Source organism: Scyliorhinus torazame, chromosome 15 (genome assembly GCF_047496885.1).
Source record: "Scyliorhinus torazame isolate Kashiwa2021f chromosome 15, sScyTor2.1, whole genome shotgun sequence".
In the NCBI taxonomy this organism is placed as follows: Eukaryota; Metazoa; Chordata; class Chondrichthyes; order Carcharhiniformes; family Scyliorhinidae; genus Scyliorhinus; species Scyliorhinus torazame.
In genome coordinates this window covers 201,609,596-201,629,930 of record NC_092721.1, presented here as the reverse complement: position 1 = coordinate 201,629,930, position 20,335 = coordinate 201,609,596, and the positions used below count along the sequence as shown (strand labels likewise).

The 20,335-nt window shown below is 45.0% G+C and overlaps 1 protein-coding gene across 1 annotated transcript in view; it reads right to left on the bottom strand.

The window, feature by feature from the left end:
• Positions 1–1,439: 1,439 nt before the first annotated feature.
• The window catches only part of LOC140392122 (transmembrane protein 164-like), a 68,292-nt gene continuing 49,396 nt past the window's right edge, over positions 1,440–20,335 (bottom strand). Inside the window, exons 3-6 of the mRNA XM_072477442.1 lie at positions 16,052–16,118; positions 13,225–13,303; positions 10,418–10,518; positions 1,440–5,992 (exon numbers count right to left, since the gene is read on the bottom strand). Coding sequence (XP_072333543.1) covers positions 5,786–5,992; positions 10,418–10,518; positions 13,225–13,303; positions 16,052–16,118 — 454 coding nt within the window. The 3' untranslated portion in view covers positions 1,440–5,785. The remainder of the gene's footprint in view (positions 5,993–10,417; positions 10,519–13,224; positions 13,304–16,051; positions 16,119–20,335) is intronic.

Genomic DNA, 20,335 nt, shown 5'->3' with positions numbered 1-20,335 from the left:
TTTAAGGTGGTACACAGCGTGCACATGGCATGGGCGAGGAGAAGTGGGTTCTTCCAGAGTGTGGCAGACGAGTGTGAGAACAAAGAACAAAGAAATGTACAGCACAGAACAGGCCCTTCGGCCCTCAAGCCCATGCCGACCATGCTGCCCGACTAAACTACAATCTTCTACACTTCCTGGGTCCGTATCCCTCTATTCACTTAATAAAATGGGGAATAGAGATGTGAACTCAATTCCAATTTGTTTGTTTGTACACCCTTCAGAAGTTTATCTTGTTTCTCAAATCTTCATCAATATTGTCCCTTCCCAAAGAAGCCACTTCTTTTTGCCTTTTCTCATTTCCATTATAGGTGGCTTAGAAAAAAAACCTGAAGTACCATTTCAAAACAAAGGTGATTTAATTGTTGGAAAGCAAAATTAGCATCAATAGTCACAGCTTTCCATTGCAAAGAGTGATTCATATTTGAAGGTGAATAGGTGGGGGTGGGATGTTGAAGGCAAGGTTTTAGGATCAGTTAAGGTGACAGCTGTAAGGACGATTGTGCGGGTTTAAAGTAATACCCCCCGACAGTCTTCTTCAAGTGGAAGATCAGATCATCTTCCATTTACTTACACCTGCTTGGGTGGAATACACCTGTGTGTTAGGGAGATGCTTGTTAATCTTAAATGGCCTCGAATTCTGCGGAATGGTATACCGGACTTTGATCTCTTCAGATGCTGACTGACCTCTTGCGGATTCTCAGTTGGTTCCCTTTGCAGCTATTTTCTCCGGTAGGTGTGGTCTAGGCAGTGTGGGCAAAGACCAGCAAATCAGGTGCATATGTTCTGGAGGTGCGAGACGTTGGAGGGGTACTGGGCAGGAGTGTTCGGGATGTTAGCAAAGATTGTGGGGGCAAGGTCAGTCTGGACCCAATGGTGGCGATTTTTGGGATATCGGAAAAGCCGGAGCTGATGGAAGGAAGGCTGATGTCGTGGCTTTCGTCTCTCTGGTGTCCCGGTGAAGAATTGTACTGAAATGGCGGTCAAATAGGCCTCTGGGGGTGGCGGCCTGGTTGGGGGAATCTATACGACTTCCTCCAGCTGGAGAAAATTCAGTTTGAACTGAGGGGTTCAGCGGAGGGCTTGGAGGCGCGGTGTGGACAGTTTGTGTCCATGTTCGAGGAGTTGTTCGTTGCGCGGGGGGGGGGGGGGGGGGGGGGGGAAAGAGGAGAAGAGGGGTGAAAAAGGGGGAACATTTGTACAGACTGTAAAACTGAGTTGGGGAGTGTGTTTCCCGGATTCTTTATGTTCTGTACTGTTCGAATAAATTTGAAATAAAATAACATTTAAAAAAAGGCCGCTCACCAACACTTTCTCAAGGGGCAAATTAGGGACGGGCAATAAATGCAACGCAGCCAGCAATGCCACATTCCATGAAATAATTTTTAAAAATCATGCAGTAGAATGATAATTTTATTGTATTGCAGCTGTACATTCATTATCAAAAAAACATTACTCACCACTCACAATGTTACTAAAGAAAACCAGTATTACTATTCTTTTGATAATTCCCCTGAAATATAAATATCCAAACTCTTTAATTGATAACCCATTTAAAATAAATGGGGTTAAATCCTCTTTGGGTAGGCGACAGCATGGAGTTAAAAAGATCATGTTAAATGGTTATACAACAGTGGACTAATGTTACCCATCCTTCATCAGGGTCAGCCCATTCCACCCATGCTGCCCTATGCGCTATAAGAATTAGCTCCTGGACTAGTGTCAATGTCTGGCAGCATCAAAAACATCCGAGTGCCACGTGACCCAACAGTAGCACTCCCGAGTTGAGGATCAAGCTTTCAAAACTCCACCAATGTGGGCGGTCGAGCACAGAATCTGGACCGCAGCACAACATCGCGGAGACTGGAACGAGCCGAAAGCCCCGGAAAATACTCAGCCGTGTGGTTAGACCCAGAGTTATCACTTAACCCTGGTCCGACCACTTGGGAACACGTGTAAAGTTCTGGTTGCCATATTATAAAAGGGACATGGAGGCACTGGAGAAGGTGCCGTGAGGGTTTACATTGATGACATGAGAAATGTGAGGTTATAAGGATCGGGAAAGGATCAAAACAAGGCCGCAAAAACATGGCTGAGGGATGACCCAATAGAGGTTTCTAAAATGATAAAATGTTTCGGCAGGGTAGACAGAGAATGTTTCCACTTGTGGGGAAGGGAGAAGTAGACTGCAACAATATAAGCTAGCCACCACAAAATCAAACAGGGAATGGGGCAGGTGATATCATTGCCACAAGCATTTTGAACACTTTTGCCTTCATACAAACTGCATTTCGTCACATGCGGCTGTTGATGCCTCTGTCAACTTTACAAAGCAGGGCAGCACGGTGGCATAGTGGTTAGCACTGCTTCCTACGGCGCTGAGGACCCGGGTTCGAATCCCGGCCCTGGGTCACTGTCCGTGTGGAGTTTGCACGTTCTCCCTGTGTTTGCGTGGGTTTCACCCCCACAACCCAAAAATGTGCAGAATAGGTGGATTGGCCACGCTAAATTGCCCCTTAATTGGAAAAAATAATTTATTTTTTAAAAAAAACTTTACAAAGCATGGACTTGATGGGCCAAATGGTCTCCTGTGCTGTTATGATTTTCTGGGCTGAATTTTCACTTCTGAGGCATCGGGGAATTTGTCAACTTGGCAGACCCACCTTTATTTCAAGGACCCAGTTAGATCCAATTTTCACTCTGGAAAGACAGGGGCAGGGTAGACTTGGCCCATTGACCCCAGAAAGCAGGACCTGGATGGTCACAGGGCAGGCAAATGTTGAGGTAGGCTAGTCAGAAAGCTTGCCGTGGTTCTCTAGGAGTTATTCCAGTTGTTAGGCCCTCTACCCCATATCCTCTTTCAAAGCTTTTAAATCTCAAGTGGTTAATCTTTTATGAAGCCAAACTTCTATTCAGACCCCACAAAAACAGCTAATGCTTTAATAGCCTCTTTAAACTATGAACTCAGAACTCCCTGCTGAAATAATTGTCACTTTTGAAACTCAGCCAAGCATACATAATTAAACAATAGATCTTTCAAACATGTCAAAGAACTATATTAAAACTGCACAATCAAATGGTAATTCTTTTCTAAACTTGCCAGGTGGCCTGTCAATCACAACATTCCAGCAGAAGGTTTTTTATTAACATTCTTGACTAACAACTTCAGCCTCTTTATTTTCTTCTTTAAAAGCAGGGATTTTACAAGTCTTTACATCATGAAACCTAAACACTATATATCCACCCTTCAGGAGTATTAATGCTATTTTGTTAATTTATGACCTCCACGCTGTGCGTGTAGGTCCTAGCAACAGTCAAATTGGGGTCAGTGCGAACTCAGCATCAAGTTCAAATGGCCCTGCTGAATTCAGGTTTCCCCTTGGTAAGTCATGCCCATTGGCGGTCAAACCTTCAGTTCCCTCGGCCCCTCAACCTCGTTTTTCTCCTTGAAGACAACTTTTAAAACCTATATAATAATTTTTATCAGTGTCACAAGTAGTCTTACATTAACACTGCAATGAAGTTACTGTGAAAAGCCCCTAGTCACCACATTCCAGCACCTGGTCGGGTACACTGAGGGAGAATTCAGAATGCCCAATTCACCTAACAGCACGTCTTTCGGGACTTGTGGAAGGAAATCGGAGCACCCGGAGGAAACCCACGCAGACACGGGGAGAACGTGCAGACTCCGCACAGTGACCCAAGCTGGGAATCGAACCTGGGACCCTGGCGCTGTGAAACACAGTGCTAACCAGTGCTATCGTGTCGCCCACATGTCTCTGACCAAGCCTTTGGTCACCTGATCGAATATGTGGCTCAGATTCTCATCATTTGTTTTATAACGCTCCTGTGATGGGCACACATTTCATTATGTTAAAGGCACTATATAAACTCAAACTAGCTAAACACAATTCAGGGAAGGTGGTCAAAGACCAAGGAACATCAATGGCTCCAAAGTGGAGATGGTCGATAGCTTTAGGTTCCTGGGGGTCACCATCACCAACTGGTCCATTCACATTGATGCAACAGTCAGGAAAGCCCAACAACATCCCTACTTCCTACGGAAGCTAAAGAAATTCATGTCTTCATCGACTCTCACAAACGTCTACAGATGTGCGATAGAGCGCATCCTATTCGGCTGCATCATAGCCTGGTATGGCAACTGCTCGATCCAAGATCGCAAGAAACTTCAGTGTCGTGAACTCAGCCCAACCACAATCTTGCCACCCTCACATTGATTCTGTCTGCACCTCCCGCTGCCTCAGGAAGGCAGACAGCATTATCAGAGACCCCTCCCACCCAGGCTTTGCGTTCTTCCAGACCCTTCCATCAGGCAGAAGGTACAGAAGTCTGAAGACCCGCACATCCAAACAGCTTCTTCCCCACAGCTACAAGACTCCTCAACGACTCCCCCCTCGGACTGATCTGTTCCAAGAACACTACTCACGACGCCCTATGCTGCTCTTGCTCATGTATTTGCTTTGTTTGGCCCCTTGTTCCACACTTTAACCAATCACTGTTTGTCGATGTACCATTTGTCAATGTACTCTTGTCGATTATTCTTTTTTGTCCACTATGTATGTACTGTGTACGTTCCCTTGGCCGCAGAAAAACACTTTTCACTGTACTTCAGTATGTGACAATAAATCAAATCAAATCAGAGAGCAGAAACAGAAGGCTTTCACCATGCTAGTCTGATCTGGATTTTGGGCTGGGTGATCATCAGTCAATTCTGATTGTGCTGCCCGATATCATAACTGGCTGAAATAATTTCCTTTGATAATATCTTCTGAACTTCCTGGACAAAGACCAACTCCGGAAAAACAATTAGCCAAAATAAGAGATGAAAACTATCCCTCCACCCATCCCTCGGAACGGGAAGCTTATTTGCCTCCCGACACCCTCTCCAGGCTCTGCATGACCTCACCCCTCTCGGCCAGTGAACAACATGACACAGCATCAGATTTTTAGTTGTCCTCACACACGAGCATTTCATCAACAGGGAGGGTCCCCACAAGCCCATTTTGGTGCCACCTCCCATAATGACGACCAAGACACGTTCACGTCGTCATTGGTAGGTTCTCTCGTTCACTTGAAACTTTGGATTCATCGTGCCCGGCACTCACACTCCGCTTGTATCCCCATCTTCAAGATGTTGCTCACAGTCATCATCGGCTGTGCCTCGATTGGAGGATGGTGTCTACTCAGGGTTGCGAGTTTCTGCCACGGGTCTTCATGTGGTGAAACAGGTCGATTAACTACCTGCAGATCTTTGGACACATGGGGGCAGGGCATCCAACGAGGGCGTGGAGATCGGAGGGCAGGATCTCCTTCCTTTCCTTCTCTGCTTCATCGTTAAGACTTTGGGACTCAAAAGTGTGATGCAGCTCGATGGACAAGTTGGCACCATTTTGAACGATTGGCAACAATCATTTACAATCCCCAGTCATTAATGTCCGAATTATTGTGTTGCACGGCTGACGCCAGAAGGGCAGGAATCTAAAATCCAACTTTGAGCTTTTTTTTTTTGGCCCATGGTTCTGAAAACTGCAGACACCCCACACAACATTCCATCAAAGTCCTGGCTGGGGACCCTGAATTCTCTTCACTCTTTTCCCATTTCTACGGGAAGCCTCTTCCATCATTTACTTATAGCGGTTCTGGGGCAACCTTCTTGGCCTCATTTCTCTAATCTCCGGACGTCCTAACCTGCATCACCGAGCCAACTCTTCCAGTGTGACCCCACTCAGTCCATTTTCTGTAAAGGTTGCTGCAGGACGTTGGAAACGTCACGGGTCAGCAGAGACATGATGTGAGAGAGGAGAATGATCAGCTTGCCATGTACCAGCAGCAGCACAGTTTGGTGAAAAGATGCCCACATCCGATAGAACGGTCCATGGAAGGGGTCTGAGACAGCAGGGCAGAGCATGCTGTTCAAATTCACGGCAGTGATCTACAGAAATGACAAATAACAATAAGGTTCCTTGATTAATATGGTGCCTCATTTTGGAAGGTAAAATGTGGAGAGGGTACAGAAACCGAACAGAATAATTTTAAAAGGGAGAGGAACCAAGAAACCAGAGGTAGGATGTACATGATCTTTGAATCTTGATGGGAAGAGTTGAAAAAGCTGCTCAAGACACAGCATGTGGGATCCTTTAGGAACAGCGGTAAAGAGTACAAAAAGTAAGGCAGCTGTGCTGAACCCTTATAAATCGTGAGTTAGGCTTCAGTTGGAGAATGGTGTCCAATTCTGGCCCCCACACTTCAGGACAAGGATGTCAAGGCCTTGGAGAGGGTGTGGAGGAGATTTACTCGAATGGTATCAGGGATGAGGGAATTGAGTTATGTGGAGAGACTGGAGAAGCTCGGATTGTTTTCCTTGGGAGTGGAGAAGGCCAACAGGAGATTTGATAGAAGAGTTCAAAATGATGAACGGGTTTGATAGAACAAAGGAAAAGTTGTTCAAACCGGTACTGGACAGTTAGTTGAAGCAGTCCATGTCCAAAATGAAGCAAGACCTGAACAATATCCAGGCTCAGGCTGACAAGTGGCAACTAACAATTCGCACCACACACTGCTGCCACTGTTCACCAGTGGTGGCGGAATTGAATATTTGTGGAAGGGGTGCCAATCAAATGGGTTGCATTGGCCTGGATGGTGTCGAGCTTCTTGAGTGTTGTTGGAGTTGCACTCATTCAGGCAGGTGGAGAGTATTCCATCACACTCCTGACTTGTGGGGGCAGTTGTTTTGCTGTTGTGGAATAAACTAGCTAAAAATAAGTTGAATAATATTGTTCAGGTCTTGCTGCATTTTAGTACATTTAATAACAGCTTTCAAAAGGAGAGTTGTATTATAACATGAATAACTGAAAATTACTGGGCTGTAAAGACCTGGGCATTGGAAGTAATTGGATAGTTCCTTCAAAAATCTGACAGAGGTTTTAACAGCTGAACAACCTCTTCTATGTGATGAAAGATGCCATGATGCTCGCTGGAATTTAGCCAAGCATTTTGTATTCAGTTTTATGAAGTCTTTGAGAGAGGCAATTTGGCCCAAGATCTTACAGCAACCTACCCAGTCAGTCTCCCTCTCCCCAGAAACAAATCTTAATGCTTGTTTAACACATTTATACTGCCTATTTCATTGACCTTTCCTGAGAGCTTATCTCACAACTCATTACATTTTTGGCCGAAATGCTTCCATGAGGGCGGGGAGCCTCCCGACCAGGCTGGTCATGTGGAAGGCGAGGGGGCTGAATGGGCTGGTCAAACAGTCACATGTGTTCGCACACTTGGCCTTTTTGCAGGAGACGCATTTGAAGATAGGGAACCAGACGAGGTTGGGGAATGGGTGGGGCAGGTCGTTCATTCGGGACTGAAATGAAGACGAGGGGGGTGGCGGTGTTAGTGAATAAGCGAGTGGCGTTTGAGGTGGGTTATTTATAATGTTGTTTGGTTGTTTCTCTGCTTTTGTGTGTTTATATGAAAATGCCTTGAATAAAAAATTGGAAAAAAAAGAACATGGTACGTTAACTCCATTTTCCCGCTATTCCCACCAATTCCAGCATAATGCCACCACAAAACACAGCTTCCCCTCCCCGTCAACATTCAGAAAGGGACTGTTCCTCCAAATACCCTGGCCAACTCCTCGATCACCCTCAATCCCGTTCCCACAGGCATTAAGTCATAGCAGGTGCAAGACCTGACACGTTACCTCCTCCTTTCCCACCATCCAAAGCCCCAAAACACTCCTTCCAGGTGAAGCAGGGATTGACTTGCAATTCTTACAATTTAGTTTTACTGTGTTTGCTGCTCCCAGCGCGATCTCCTCTACACTGGGAGACAAAACGTTGACTGTGTGGAACACCTTTCCGAATATATAGGGCCTGGCGTTCCGGTTGCTGACCGTTTCAATTCACCACATTGCTCTCACACACTGACATCCCTCTCCTCGGCCTGCTGCAATGTTTTAGTGAAGCCCGATGCAAGCTGGAGGAACAGCACCTCACCTCAAGGCATCCTTCTGGGATCAGCATCGGGTTTTCAGCAACGGACGCTGAATTCTATCCTTCATTTTGAATTTCCCCCACTCCCTCCCATGCCAGTCTGTATCTTGTTCTCATGTTTTTGCTTTCAGACCACACTGATCTTTATTCTGCTATTAGCACCTACTCTAGACCATGGCGTTGTTTATTTACAACCATTACCACTCTTTTTGCCTTTTGTTCCTTTACATCTTTGTCATTTAATCCCCCTGCTCTTTACCCTATCCCTGACCTTCCTTTTTGCTCTACCTGACCCTCCTCGCTTTTTCAGCAGCATTAAACCCGTCATAGAAAATAGGAGCCGAAGTAGGCCCCTCGGTCCTTCAAGCCCACGCCACCATTCAATATGATCATGGCTAATCCTCTATCTCAACGCCATACTCCTGTGCTCTCCTCATAAGACACCTTAATAGTCTAGAAAACAATTTCCTTCTTAAATATATTCAGGGACTTGGTCTCCACAGCCTTCTGTGGTAGAGAATTCCACAGCTTCACCTCTCTCCAAGCGAAGACATTTTTCCTCATCCTAGTCCTGAATGACCCACCGTGTATCCTGAGGCAGTGACCCCTTGTTCCACCCCCCCACCCACCCGCAGCCAGAGGAAACAGCACCCTTGCATCCATTCTGTCCAGCCCTGTCAGAATTCAGACTTTTCAATGAGATCCCCTCTCGTTCTTCTAAATGCCAGTGAATACAGGCGCAGTCGACCCACACTCTCCTCATACGACAAACCTGCCACCCCAAGAATCAACCTGGTGAACCTTCGCTGCACTCCCTCAATGGGAAGTAGATCCTTTCTTAGATCAGGAGACCAAAACTGCACACACTATGCCAGGTGTGGTCTCATCAAGGCCCTGTACAGCTGCAGCATGGGAGGGTAGGTGGAGATTAGATTCCTGCGTCTGTCCCGTTCGCTCTCGATGTGGAGGCTCCCTGAATTTCTGGACCTTTATAAATCCGATCCGGATCCTCATACCGTGAGCCTTGCTGGAGTCTAATCTTTGTGGTGCCAGCAGGGTTAGTATCACAATTCCTCCTGCAATTAATCTTCTATTTTAAGAAACTTGTACTGAATTATATTCTGACAAGGAGGATATTTTTAAACCTGACAATTAACAAATCTCATTGTTGAGGTGCAGACTAACTACTAGTTTTCTGATGTTTGGAGAGACAGATTCACTAGTTTTTAACCTCTTCCCTCCACTGGAGCTTCAACCTGGAATATGTTATTCTTCTGGCTCTTGGACCTACACATTGACCCAGAATGCTTGAACCAACGCGCAATGGTCAAAAAACTCTCTAGTGTTCTGATATTTTGCAGACATAAAATATGTGCCAGAGTCCAATTCAGAGTCAGAATCATGATAGCACAAAAAGGCCATTCAGTCCATGCCAGCTCTCTGTACAGCAGTGCAGTCACTCCCATTTCCCACCCACCCTGCTCAAACCCCGTCGTCCTCGAGTTTACTACTCGAGAGTCCGTCCAATTTCCTTTTGAAATCACTCAATGTCTCCATTTCCATGCCCCTTGTGGGCAGCGACTTCCGGCTCATTATCACTCGCTGTGTAAAAAGCTCTTCCGCACATCACTCTTGCCCGAACCATAAATCTGTGTCCGCCAGAGTCCTTGTAACGTCAGCTAATGGGAACAAACTTTCTTTCTCTACCTTATCCAATCCTGTCATTATCTTTTAAACCTCTGTCAGATGTCCCCTCAATCTCTTTCATTCCAAGCCCAACTTCTCCAACCCAACCTTGTCACTAAAATGCCCTCAATCCTGTGCCTGAAATACCTGCCACATTGGGCTGGGCCATCAAATGAGGCAGCTCAGGCCAGACGCAAATAAAGGACCCACCACCTGTTGAAGGTCCCCTAGCACAGCGGATACAGCGTAAGCCACATTCAGGAAAATCAGGTCTTCATGGGGACCTTAAAGGGACCACCAATGAGCAAGCCACTTTTGGAGTTATCTTCAACTAAATGTGGAGTTGGGAGGAGTGGAAATGGTCGTCCTGGTTACAAGTTAAAGTCATAGACAGTTGAATCAGCCATTGATAAACGACCCCCACCCCTCCCCCTCAATCTGGATCGCACACCCACCCACCACCCAGTCAATGTCCAGTTTGCCAGCTCCACTTCCCTTCCTCATTGCCCCCTACACCTCTGCTGGTTTTCCTTCCTGCCAGTCACACACTACCGCCACCTTGTTTCAGATTGCTCCCTCTCCCTCTCAAGAGCCACTACACAAGGCTAACTCATCCTAGGCCAAGACATTTGTAAATTTTTCTCAATGAAAATGTCTCATCTGAAATTAACCTATGTACTTACCAGTCCCAGGGCCTGAAGAATGGTGTAGTGATAGAGAAACAGCACACCTGTTGCCAGCAGTGGCCACCAGAAGTTTCCCAAAGGCTCGGGTTTGTATACACCTGGAAATTGGAGAGCAAGTCACAGTTTTTGATTAAACGCCTCCTAACCTTTCAAGACCTCTTGTGGCCTTATCCACTCATCTCTGTACCCGGCTCCAACTCTACAACCCTCAAAGACTTCTGTGGTGCTCCAGCGCTGGCTTCGGAGGCAGGTCTCGTTTCCTTCTCTTCATTATTGGTAGCTCCAGCCACCTAAGCCCTTAACTTCCTGAACTGCCTCCCTAAACCTCTCCTTTAAGACGCTTCTTAAATCCTACCTATTTGACCAAGCAGCTGCCATGTGCACCAATATTTCTCTCATAGGTTTTGTCGCAAATTGTGGTCAGATTTGTTTTCACTTTATTCTTTCATGGGATGTGGGTGACGCTGACAAAGCCACCGTCTGTTGCCCATCCCCAATTGCCCTCAAACCGAGTCCCTTGTTTGGCCATTTCGGAGGTCAGTTGAGTGTCAACCACATTGCTGTGGGTCTGGAGTAACATATAGGCCAGACCGGGTAAGGACGGCAGATTTCCTTCCCTAAAGGACACTAGTGAACCAGATGGGTTTTTACAACAGTTGATAATAGTTTCATGCTCACCATTACGGAGACTAGCTTTAATTCCAGATTTATTAATTTAATTTAAGTTCCACCAGCTGCTGTGGTGGGATTTGAACCCATGAGCCCTAGAGCATTACCCTGGGCCTCTGGAATACTACCAATGACATTACCACTACGCCATCATCTCCCCAAATGACACCCTTGTGAAACATCTCAGGACAATTTTCCATATTAAAAATGTTATTTTGCGGATCAATTTTAAAGTCCCAATGTGCAACGTGCTAGAATTTCGACCGCACTTGGGTCAATTCATCCAATTCATCAGATGATTTTTACTGGTTTAGAAAATTTGTGAGCTCTTGGGTTTTGATATTGTTGTAAAAATCTGGAGGTTAACTGTAGAAGAACGGGGGCATTTAGTTGAGATACTGGTTCAAAGAAAAAATTAACCCTGACGCAAACGCAACTTAAAAAAAAGCATGGATTTATTACATCGAAAGGTCAGAGGCGATAGGGAAAAAAAAATCTTGAGCAGTGAACAATCCACCTCTAAACCTGTAATTAACCGAGAATGGAGAGAGGGTAATTACTTCCATGAGAAATATAAATTATTCTCATGGGTTGCAGTTTGAAAGGGTTGTGTTGAAGGTAAAATAATTAGATTACATTCTGTTATTTCTTATGTTACATAATAATCTTAAAGAGAGAAGGCAGCCCGGTAGCAAAGTTGTTAGTACTGTTGCTTCACAGCTCCAGGATCCCAGGTTCAATTCCTGGCTTGGGTCACTGTCTGCAAGTTCTCCGTGTGTCTGCGTGGGTTTCGTCAGGGTGCTCCGGTTTCCTCTCACAGTCCAAAGATGTGCAGGGTTAGGTGGATTGGCCATGCTAAATTGCCCGTGTGTCCAAAAGGGTTAGATGGAATTGCTGGGTAATGGGGATAGGGTGGAGGTGTTGGCTTAAGTAGGTTGCTCTTTCCAAAGGGCAGGTGCAGACTCGATGGGCCGAATAGCCTCCTTCTGCACTGTAAATTCTAAAATTCTAAAGCAAACCATGTGGCCATTGAGCTAGTGATTCTGAGTGGAGCCTTGGGTAGAACATTCTTTTGTTTAACCTGTGTGTGTTTTCTGACAGAAACAGAGTTCTATTTGGGTTTTATGAGGGAAAAGTGGAAGATTTGCTCTAGCTTGTAGCTAGTGGAAGAAAGCCGCAGTGATCCTCACAGTGCCTTGCGGCAGAAAACAGTCGGCTTGAATAGTTCATACGGGAAGAGGTCCGCAAAAGCTGTAAGGGCAGATTGGGAAAAAACAATCTGCTTGTTGAAAGACAGGACAAGTAGCTGAAGAATCCAGAGTTGTGAGATCTTTAAAAAAAATTGGGAGTGAAAATAACTTAACCAAAAACTAATGGAAGGATCCTCATGTAATTTGTAGCTTGAGGAATTACTGGAATACTAAGGAGAATTCAAGTAAATTCAGTACAGTACCCAACCCGTTTAATCTTTCCTCAAACGGCAGCCCCTGCATACTCGAGATCATCCTAATAAACTTCCTCTATAATGCCTCCAAATGATAATATATCTTTCCTTAAATAAGGGGATCAAGACTGTACAAAGTATTCTAAATGTGACCTCACCGGTACCTTGTAGAGTAGCAGCAACACCTCTTCAAACCCCCTTGAAATAAAAGTCAGCATTCCATTTTCCTTCTCTGTTACCTTCTGTACCTGTCTGCTAGCTTTCTGGGTTTTGTGAACAAGGTTCTCCCCCACCCCCCCCCCCCCCCCCCCCCCACCCCCAACTCCCTTTACGCTACAGCTTTCTGCAATCTCTCTCCATTTATATAATCTGCCTTCTCATTCTTTCCTCCAAAATGAACAATCTCACATTTTCCCACATTGAATTCCATTTGCCAATTTTCTGCCCACTCACTTAACCTGTCAGCACCTTTCTGTAAACTATCGGCACGATCCAACGGAAAGGTTTCAAAGTGTCATTTGTGGCGGGTTTTGCTGGGAGTTTAAGTTCCCCACCGCTACCTAACGACACTTAGTCACTGAGAATAACATTGTTGGTAAAGTCCTTCGGTACTTCCTGAAGTTGCAGAAGGCACTTAATGAAAAATCTTTCTTTCTCCAGGGTCAGTAAACAACCAGTCTGTTATACTCACCACCTTTGTTGAGCAGGTAGAGGGGAACGACATACATGAGGATGTGCTGAATGTAATACACCTCTGTTTCAAATGGAAGCTGCATGTAAGGGCAACACAAGTTAGAGAAACATCACACACACCTGAATAAAACGCTTGAATTTGAATATTGCTGAAAAGAGAAACATGTTGTTGAAGCTTTTCGTTTTGCACTCGTCATGACAAATGCAAGAATACCAAATTTCAAACGATCACAGGAATTTATACTATAGGAGAAAAGGGTGCTCATTTGTTGGCAAGTTGATTGGCAGGATGGCTGAGGCGTGGTCATGGAAAACGTAGCGGGGAACTACAGGCTCTCCAAGTTCCCGGGTAATTAAAAAAGAAAGTACAAGGCCTGAACATATTCCATTGGTTTGCAGAGAACGGGCCCCTGTGCATGAATGTGTGCCATTAGCGCACTCCGGATTGTTCAGCAAGTTAAAAAACTTCTGTAACATGTTCGGCTTTTCAGCAAGATCCCTTCGGGATAGAGCAGAGGAGATTTATTAGAATGGTGTCAGAAATTAGGGACATCCATGATGCAGAGAGACTATAGAAGCTGGGTATGTTCTTAGAGCAGAGGGGGTTATGGGGAGATTTAATAATAATAATAAACGTCAGCAGGTCAGAGCTGTAGTCTATAATAATAATCTTTATTATTGTCACAAGTAGGCTTACATTAACACTGCAATGAAGTTACTGTGAAAATCCCCTAGTCACCACATTCTAGCACCTGTTCGGGTACACCGAGGGAGAATTCAAAATGTCCAATTCACCCAACAGCACATCTTTCTGGACTTGTGGGAGGAAACCGGATCGCCCGGAGGAAACCCACGCAGACACGGGGAGAACGTGCAGACTCCGGACAGTGACCCAATCCGGGAATCAAACCTGGGACCCTGGCGTTGTGAAGCGACGGTGCTAACCACGGTGCTACCGTGCCACCCTGTGTTCAAAATCATCAAGGATTTTGACAGAGTGAATAAGGAGAAATTGTTTACAATAGCAAAATGGTCGGCCACAAGGATGATGGATGATGGCAAAAAGAACCAGAGGGGAAATAAGAAATGTTTCTTTTATAGGGGGAGATGTGATCTGGGATGCGCTACCTGAAAGGATTTTAGAAGGAAACTCAACAGTAACTTTCAAAAGGAAAATGTATAAACATTTGAAGGGAAATAGAAGGCTATACAGAAACAGCAGCCCAGGCGGCATAATGGACTAAATGGCCTCTATCTGTGCTATATCATTCCATGGATCCAAGTTATTGGCAATTAAGCATCAGAAAGTTGCCGTCTCCAATCAGAAATTGGCTTCATGTCAGATTGGTAACACTTGGCCTCTTGGATAAGATTTTATGAGAACAAGCCCTCAGACCAGAGTATAGCTCCTGCTTTAGACTGAGACAAGAGGGTAGTTCTGGGAGGAGAGAGCAATGTCTGCATTGCTGGCAATGCCAGTCGCCGCATGACATACCAAACATGGGGTTTGTCTGCTTGTCCACATGTTCCAGTTGCGTTATTTGAAGAGACGTGATGCCCTCTCAACATCCTTTCCATAACACGGAGAAAAGGAAACACACAAATTGACTGGTCATTTGATTTCGTGGCAATTATGGCATCTTGCTGTGCACAAGATCGTTGCCGCAATGCCCAAACTGGCAATACGCGCTTCTAATTCACTCCGAGAGATGATATTTGATTTCATGCAAGGCTTTTGGTATTGGGTCAGTCAGTGTTAATTATAAAAAATAAACAATGGTTTCCAAGAGTACATCCAGACGTTCTCTACATCGCTGGTATTAGCCAATCCCTGGGTTTGTGTGGGAAAGGCGGTGGGAGGAAAGGGATTGATTGATAAACTCAAATCCTTCTCATGGAGTTGTTCCATCATGTCTCATCACTTCTACATATGAACCTCATGCTGGGATCAGTGACAGGGTCCTGTTGGATCACAGGTGAGAGGGATGGATTGGGAAGCTCCAATACTGCCCCAAACCAGGATTTAATTTGGTGCCAATTCTCAAGCTACTCCAGATCCTGGGGTCATCGTTCGATTTTTCCAGCCAATTCACGCTTCCTGTGAAGTTTCAGATGACCAGCAGCCCCTATCAGCATTAGAGTATTGCAGAGACAGCCGATGACATTTATTCCTGATCTTAACTGGCATCGGAGCGAGTTTTCAGCCTTTGAGAAAGTCCTACTGGTTACCTGTCCCTCTCAGGATTCTTCAGCGACTCCATCAGATGTTATCGAAACATTTCTTTCAAAAAAAAACCCGATCAACTTTAAATGGAGTCAGGATCAGATCACCCCTTCGTCCAATCCACCAACCCATTGACCTCCTTTCTCTCACCCCTTCCCAACTCCAGTTTCATGAACCCCACAGATGAGTTTTAGAAAAAGAAATTTGAACTTCCAGTTGGTAGCTGAAAGTAGCACAGGATTTCATATTCCGCCCCCACCACCCCTCCCGTTGTTCACTCCGTCAGACTCCATCTTGCTGCTGAACTCATCCCCCACCACCCCCAGACCCCCCCCCCCCTCGATCAGACATCATTCCTGGAACTCAGCCACGCTCTTCCTCTAATGGAGTGAGCTGCCTGTGGAGGGGTTCATACCAGCAACGTGGTTCTCAGAGGCAAGGACCAACACTGGTACGGTCTAAAGAACTCCCTGATCTGGGGCTCAAGCTTATGTCCAGCACTCAGAATCTGGGCCTGTGAAGGTGGGTCCCGACTCATTTCTAACCAGCCAAAGCCAAAGGGAACAGGTTTGAATCCGTGGACACAAGTCTAAACACTCACCAGTCTGGTATTGACGACAGGGAAGAGCAATGCCAGGAGGGGTCCATTCAACATGTGCACATGTAACCTGAAGGAGGAAGCACAATGCAGAGACTTTTAAACCTAAACCATAAACAATAGGCTGGGTTCTTGTAGTGGCTTTTATACAGTGCACCATATGAGCGAGTTCCATCATTAATTACAAACTTTTTGTCAAACTTTGATTGCAAAAAGATGTTCAGATTGTGTTGAAACAACGCGAATTCAAACACCGAAAAATGTGTTTTAAAATATATGTTAGGGTGAGATGGAGAAAGGTGGAAAGAGGCGAGTGAGGAGTAGAACCAGTTGGGCCAAATGGCTTAATTCTGATGTTCCATCAAAATCAAGTTTAAGCAGTGGAGCAGAATCTACTCAACAACATTCGGTTATTCCTTTCACAGTTTTACTTTGTTTCATGCACAACTGCAACGGGTGCACATGGCGAGAAGGTGAATCAACATCTGGACAGTTGCCAAAAAGGTGGGCAACATCCGAACATACTGGACGCATTCAAGAAACAGTTGAGTGTGGTAGGGCTGTAGGGTTGGTCTCGGTTGGTCAGAAAATGGAGTTGAACTAATAGAATAGATGTGTAGTGTGATCTTTCCTTATCTAATTCCTTCGTAATATGTTTGAATCTAATTCAGTGTAGTGTAATTAATGAGCTTTGTTTATTAAACACAGCTTGCTGTTCTTTGTTAGCATTACAACCTTCTCCATCCTGAAAGGACTAAAACAAAGAACACAACATACACCAGTCAGGATCAGCGGTTTAATTGTTGAGTGTAGCTGCTGCGTGTTGTGTTATGTACTCTGGGATAACACAGGCTGCAACTCGATGCAGCTTTGACCAAAAGATACTCCAGACGTTGAAGTAAGTTCAATGTGATTTATTGAACCATTAGCACAGTTCTCTATGAGTTTGACTCTCCTGCTAATCCTGCTATAGTAACTCAGTCTAACTAACCAGTCTGCTCTAAGCCACGTGGTGGGTGTGATGCTTCTGATCTGCCCCTGTCCTACTCTCTAAGTGTCGTCTGTGGAAAAGAGACAGAGCATGTGTGCCCTGTCCTTATATATGGGTTGTGTAATGCCCCCTTGTGTAGTGTCACCTCTGGGTGTCTTGACTGCCCATTGGCCGTGTCCTATTCTATGTGTTCATTAGCTGTATGTCTGCATGTCATGATGTCTCTGGTGCTCCCTCTAGTGTTTACTTAGTCATAGTGTATTTACATTAACCCCTTGTGTATTTACAGTGATGCATATCACCACATGGTGTTCCTACAAGCTTGTGACATTTGATTCTGCTAATTTATACTCTAGCTATCAGATTCAACAGAGTGCTCAATCTACTTGCTCACATGCATTTTTAAAGAGAGGATAAAACAATACAAACTGCAAGGTAATGGGACAACAGTGTAAATCAAGGGAGCAAACAAAGAAAGGTTAATCTCTCCTCAAAAGGACTTTTTCTTGTAAAAGCTGTGACTTCAAAAACCAAGTGGTACTCAGTAAGATAAAAGCAAATTACTGCGGATGCTGGAATCTGAAACAAAACAGAAAATACCGGACAATCTCAGCAGGTCGGGCATCTGTGGAGACAGAAGGGAGCTAACTTCGAGTCTGGGTTTGGGAAAGAGTAATCCAGACTCAAGACATTAGCTGCCTTCTCTCTCCACAGGTGCGGCCAGACCGGCTGAGATTGTCCAATATTTTCTGTTTTTGGTACTCGGTAAGTATCATCCGATGGCTTCATCCGATGCCAGTGCTTTTGTAGTTACATTGTATATGTTGTGTTGCCCTATTATGTATTTTCTTTTATTCCCTTTTCTTCTCATGTACTTAATGATCTGTTGAGCTGCTCGCAGAAAAATACTTTTCACTGCACCTCGGTACACGTGACAATAAACAAATCCAATCCAATCCAATCATTCAAGCCAAAAAAATATGCTTTTCCTCCCTCCTGTGCTGATGGTTAAGAAAAATATAATAAAATTATGTATTTTGCCCTTCAGCAGCACCTCAGCCTCTACCATCCAGAAGGACAAAGGCAGCAGACACCATCACCGGGAGGTTCCCCTCCAAGCCACTCACCATCCTGACTTGGAAAAATATCGGCTGTTCCTTCACTGTCACTCGGGCAAAATCCTGGAACTCCCTCCCTAATAGCACAGCGGGTGTACCTACACCACATGGGCTGCAGCAGTTGAAGGCGGCAGCTGACCACCACCTTCTCAAGGGCAATTAGGGATGGACAACAAATGCTGGTCTAGCCAGCGACACGAACATCCCACGAATGAATACCAGAATTCGGGAAGGGTGGCAAGGCTTTTGAGGGTGCAAAGTAACTTTCAAAAGAACACTGGAAAGGTTCAGAGATGAGAAGTTCCTCGAGCTCATCCCACCGTTCAGCAAGATCATGGCTAACCACATTGTGACCTTGCTTTTCTGCCTCTTCCCCATAACTTTTAACTCATGTGCAAATCGAAAACATGTCTGACTCAGCATGAATATATTCAATAATCCAGCCTTCAGCGCTCTCCGGGATAGTGTATTCCAAAGATGAATGATCCTCAAAGAAATATCTCTTCATCTCAGTCTTTAAATGGGAGGCCCTGCATTTTGGAACCGTGCCCCCTTGTTCTAGATTCCCTCATGAGGGAAAACATCCTTTCAGCATCTACCTGTCAACCCTTTGAGCCATATGTGTTTCAACAACACCACTTCTCATTCTTCTAACCTCCATTGAGCCTGATCAAATATTCCCCATAATATAACCCCTTCAACCCAGGAATCAGCCCAGTGAATCTTCTCTGAACTGCTTCCAGTGCAAGTACATCCTTCTTCAGCAAGGTGACCAAAACTGTACACATTACACTAGGTGTGGTCTCATTAATGCCCTGTGCATTTGTAGCAAGACTTCCCCTATTTTTATACCCCATCTCCCATGCCATAATGGCCAACATTCTATTTGCCTTCCTAATTATGGGGCTGTTTAGCACAGGGCTAAATCGCTGGCTTTGAAAGCAGACCAAGGCAGGCGAGCAGCACGGTTCAATTCCCGTACCAGCCTCCCCGAACAGGCGCCGGAATGTGGTGACTAGGGGCTTTTCACAGTAACTTAATTTGAAGCCTACTTGTGACAACAAGCGATTTTCATTTCATAATTACTCCCCTGCTGTGGAGATCATGAAGCAGCAAAGAAAATAGTATATTTGTAACAGGCTGTCCAGTATCTGGGCTTGATGGAACACTACCTGGTGAAGCCAGCAATTGCAGTATCCCACAAATACTTTGTTTACCTTGTTCACGTGGAATGTTGTAGAGCCTACAGACCAGGGAGGTAAAGAACACGGGTTCAAGAGGAGACCATTTAGCCCCTTGAGCCACTTTCAACCTTCACGGCTGACCTGTGACCCAAATTCATATAGTCAACTTTGTCCCATATCCCTTAGTATCTTTGGTTGAAGCCCATCAATCTCGGATTTAAATTTAACACTTGATCGAGTATCAATTGGATGTGTGGGGAATTAATTCCAAACTTCAGCCACCCATTACGTGAAAGGCTTTTTCTCATTTCACTCCTGAAAGTTCTGGCTCTACTTTTTGGACTAGGTCTAGGGGGCATAGATTGCTGTATTAACAGAAATAGTGTATGTAGAGAGGAACTATCCGCTCCACTTACTTTTCTTGAAAACCTGAATTAAATCTTCCTTAATCTTCTAAATTCATCAGCTCAGTTTGTGTAAGCGAACACTTCAGGCAAATTCCAGCCTACGCTGGGGAAATTCTGTACAATTCCTGATCTTTCTAGATAAAGGTTACTGTAGGGCGTTGGATACCATGTTAATGAAGTCTCTGTAGTCTTAAGCAGGTTAACTGTCGGTATTTATTAAATAGAATTTTAATCTGTTCATGGGATGTGGGAGTCGCTTGTTCGGCCATTTCGGAGGTCAGTTGAGTGTCAACCACATTGCGGTGGGTCTGGGGTCACATGTAGGCCAGGCCGGGTAAGGATGGCAGATTTCCTTGCTTAGAAGACATTAGTGAACAAGGTGGGTTTTTACGACAATTGACAATGGTTTCATGGTCATCATGAGACTTTTAATTCCAGATTTTTATTGAATTCAATTTCCACCATCTGCCTAGAGAAATACCCTGGGTCTCTGGATTACTAGTCCAGTGACAATTCCGGTGCGCCACTGCCTCCCCGCAGTGTATGTGTAACAAAGAACAAAGAAAAGTACAGCACAGGAACAGGCC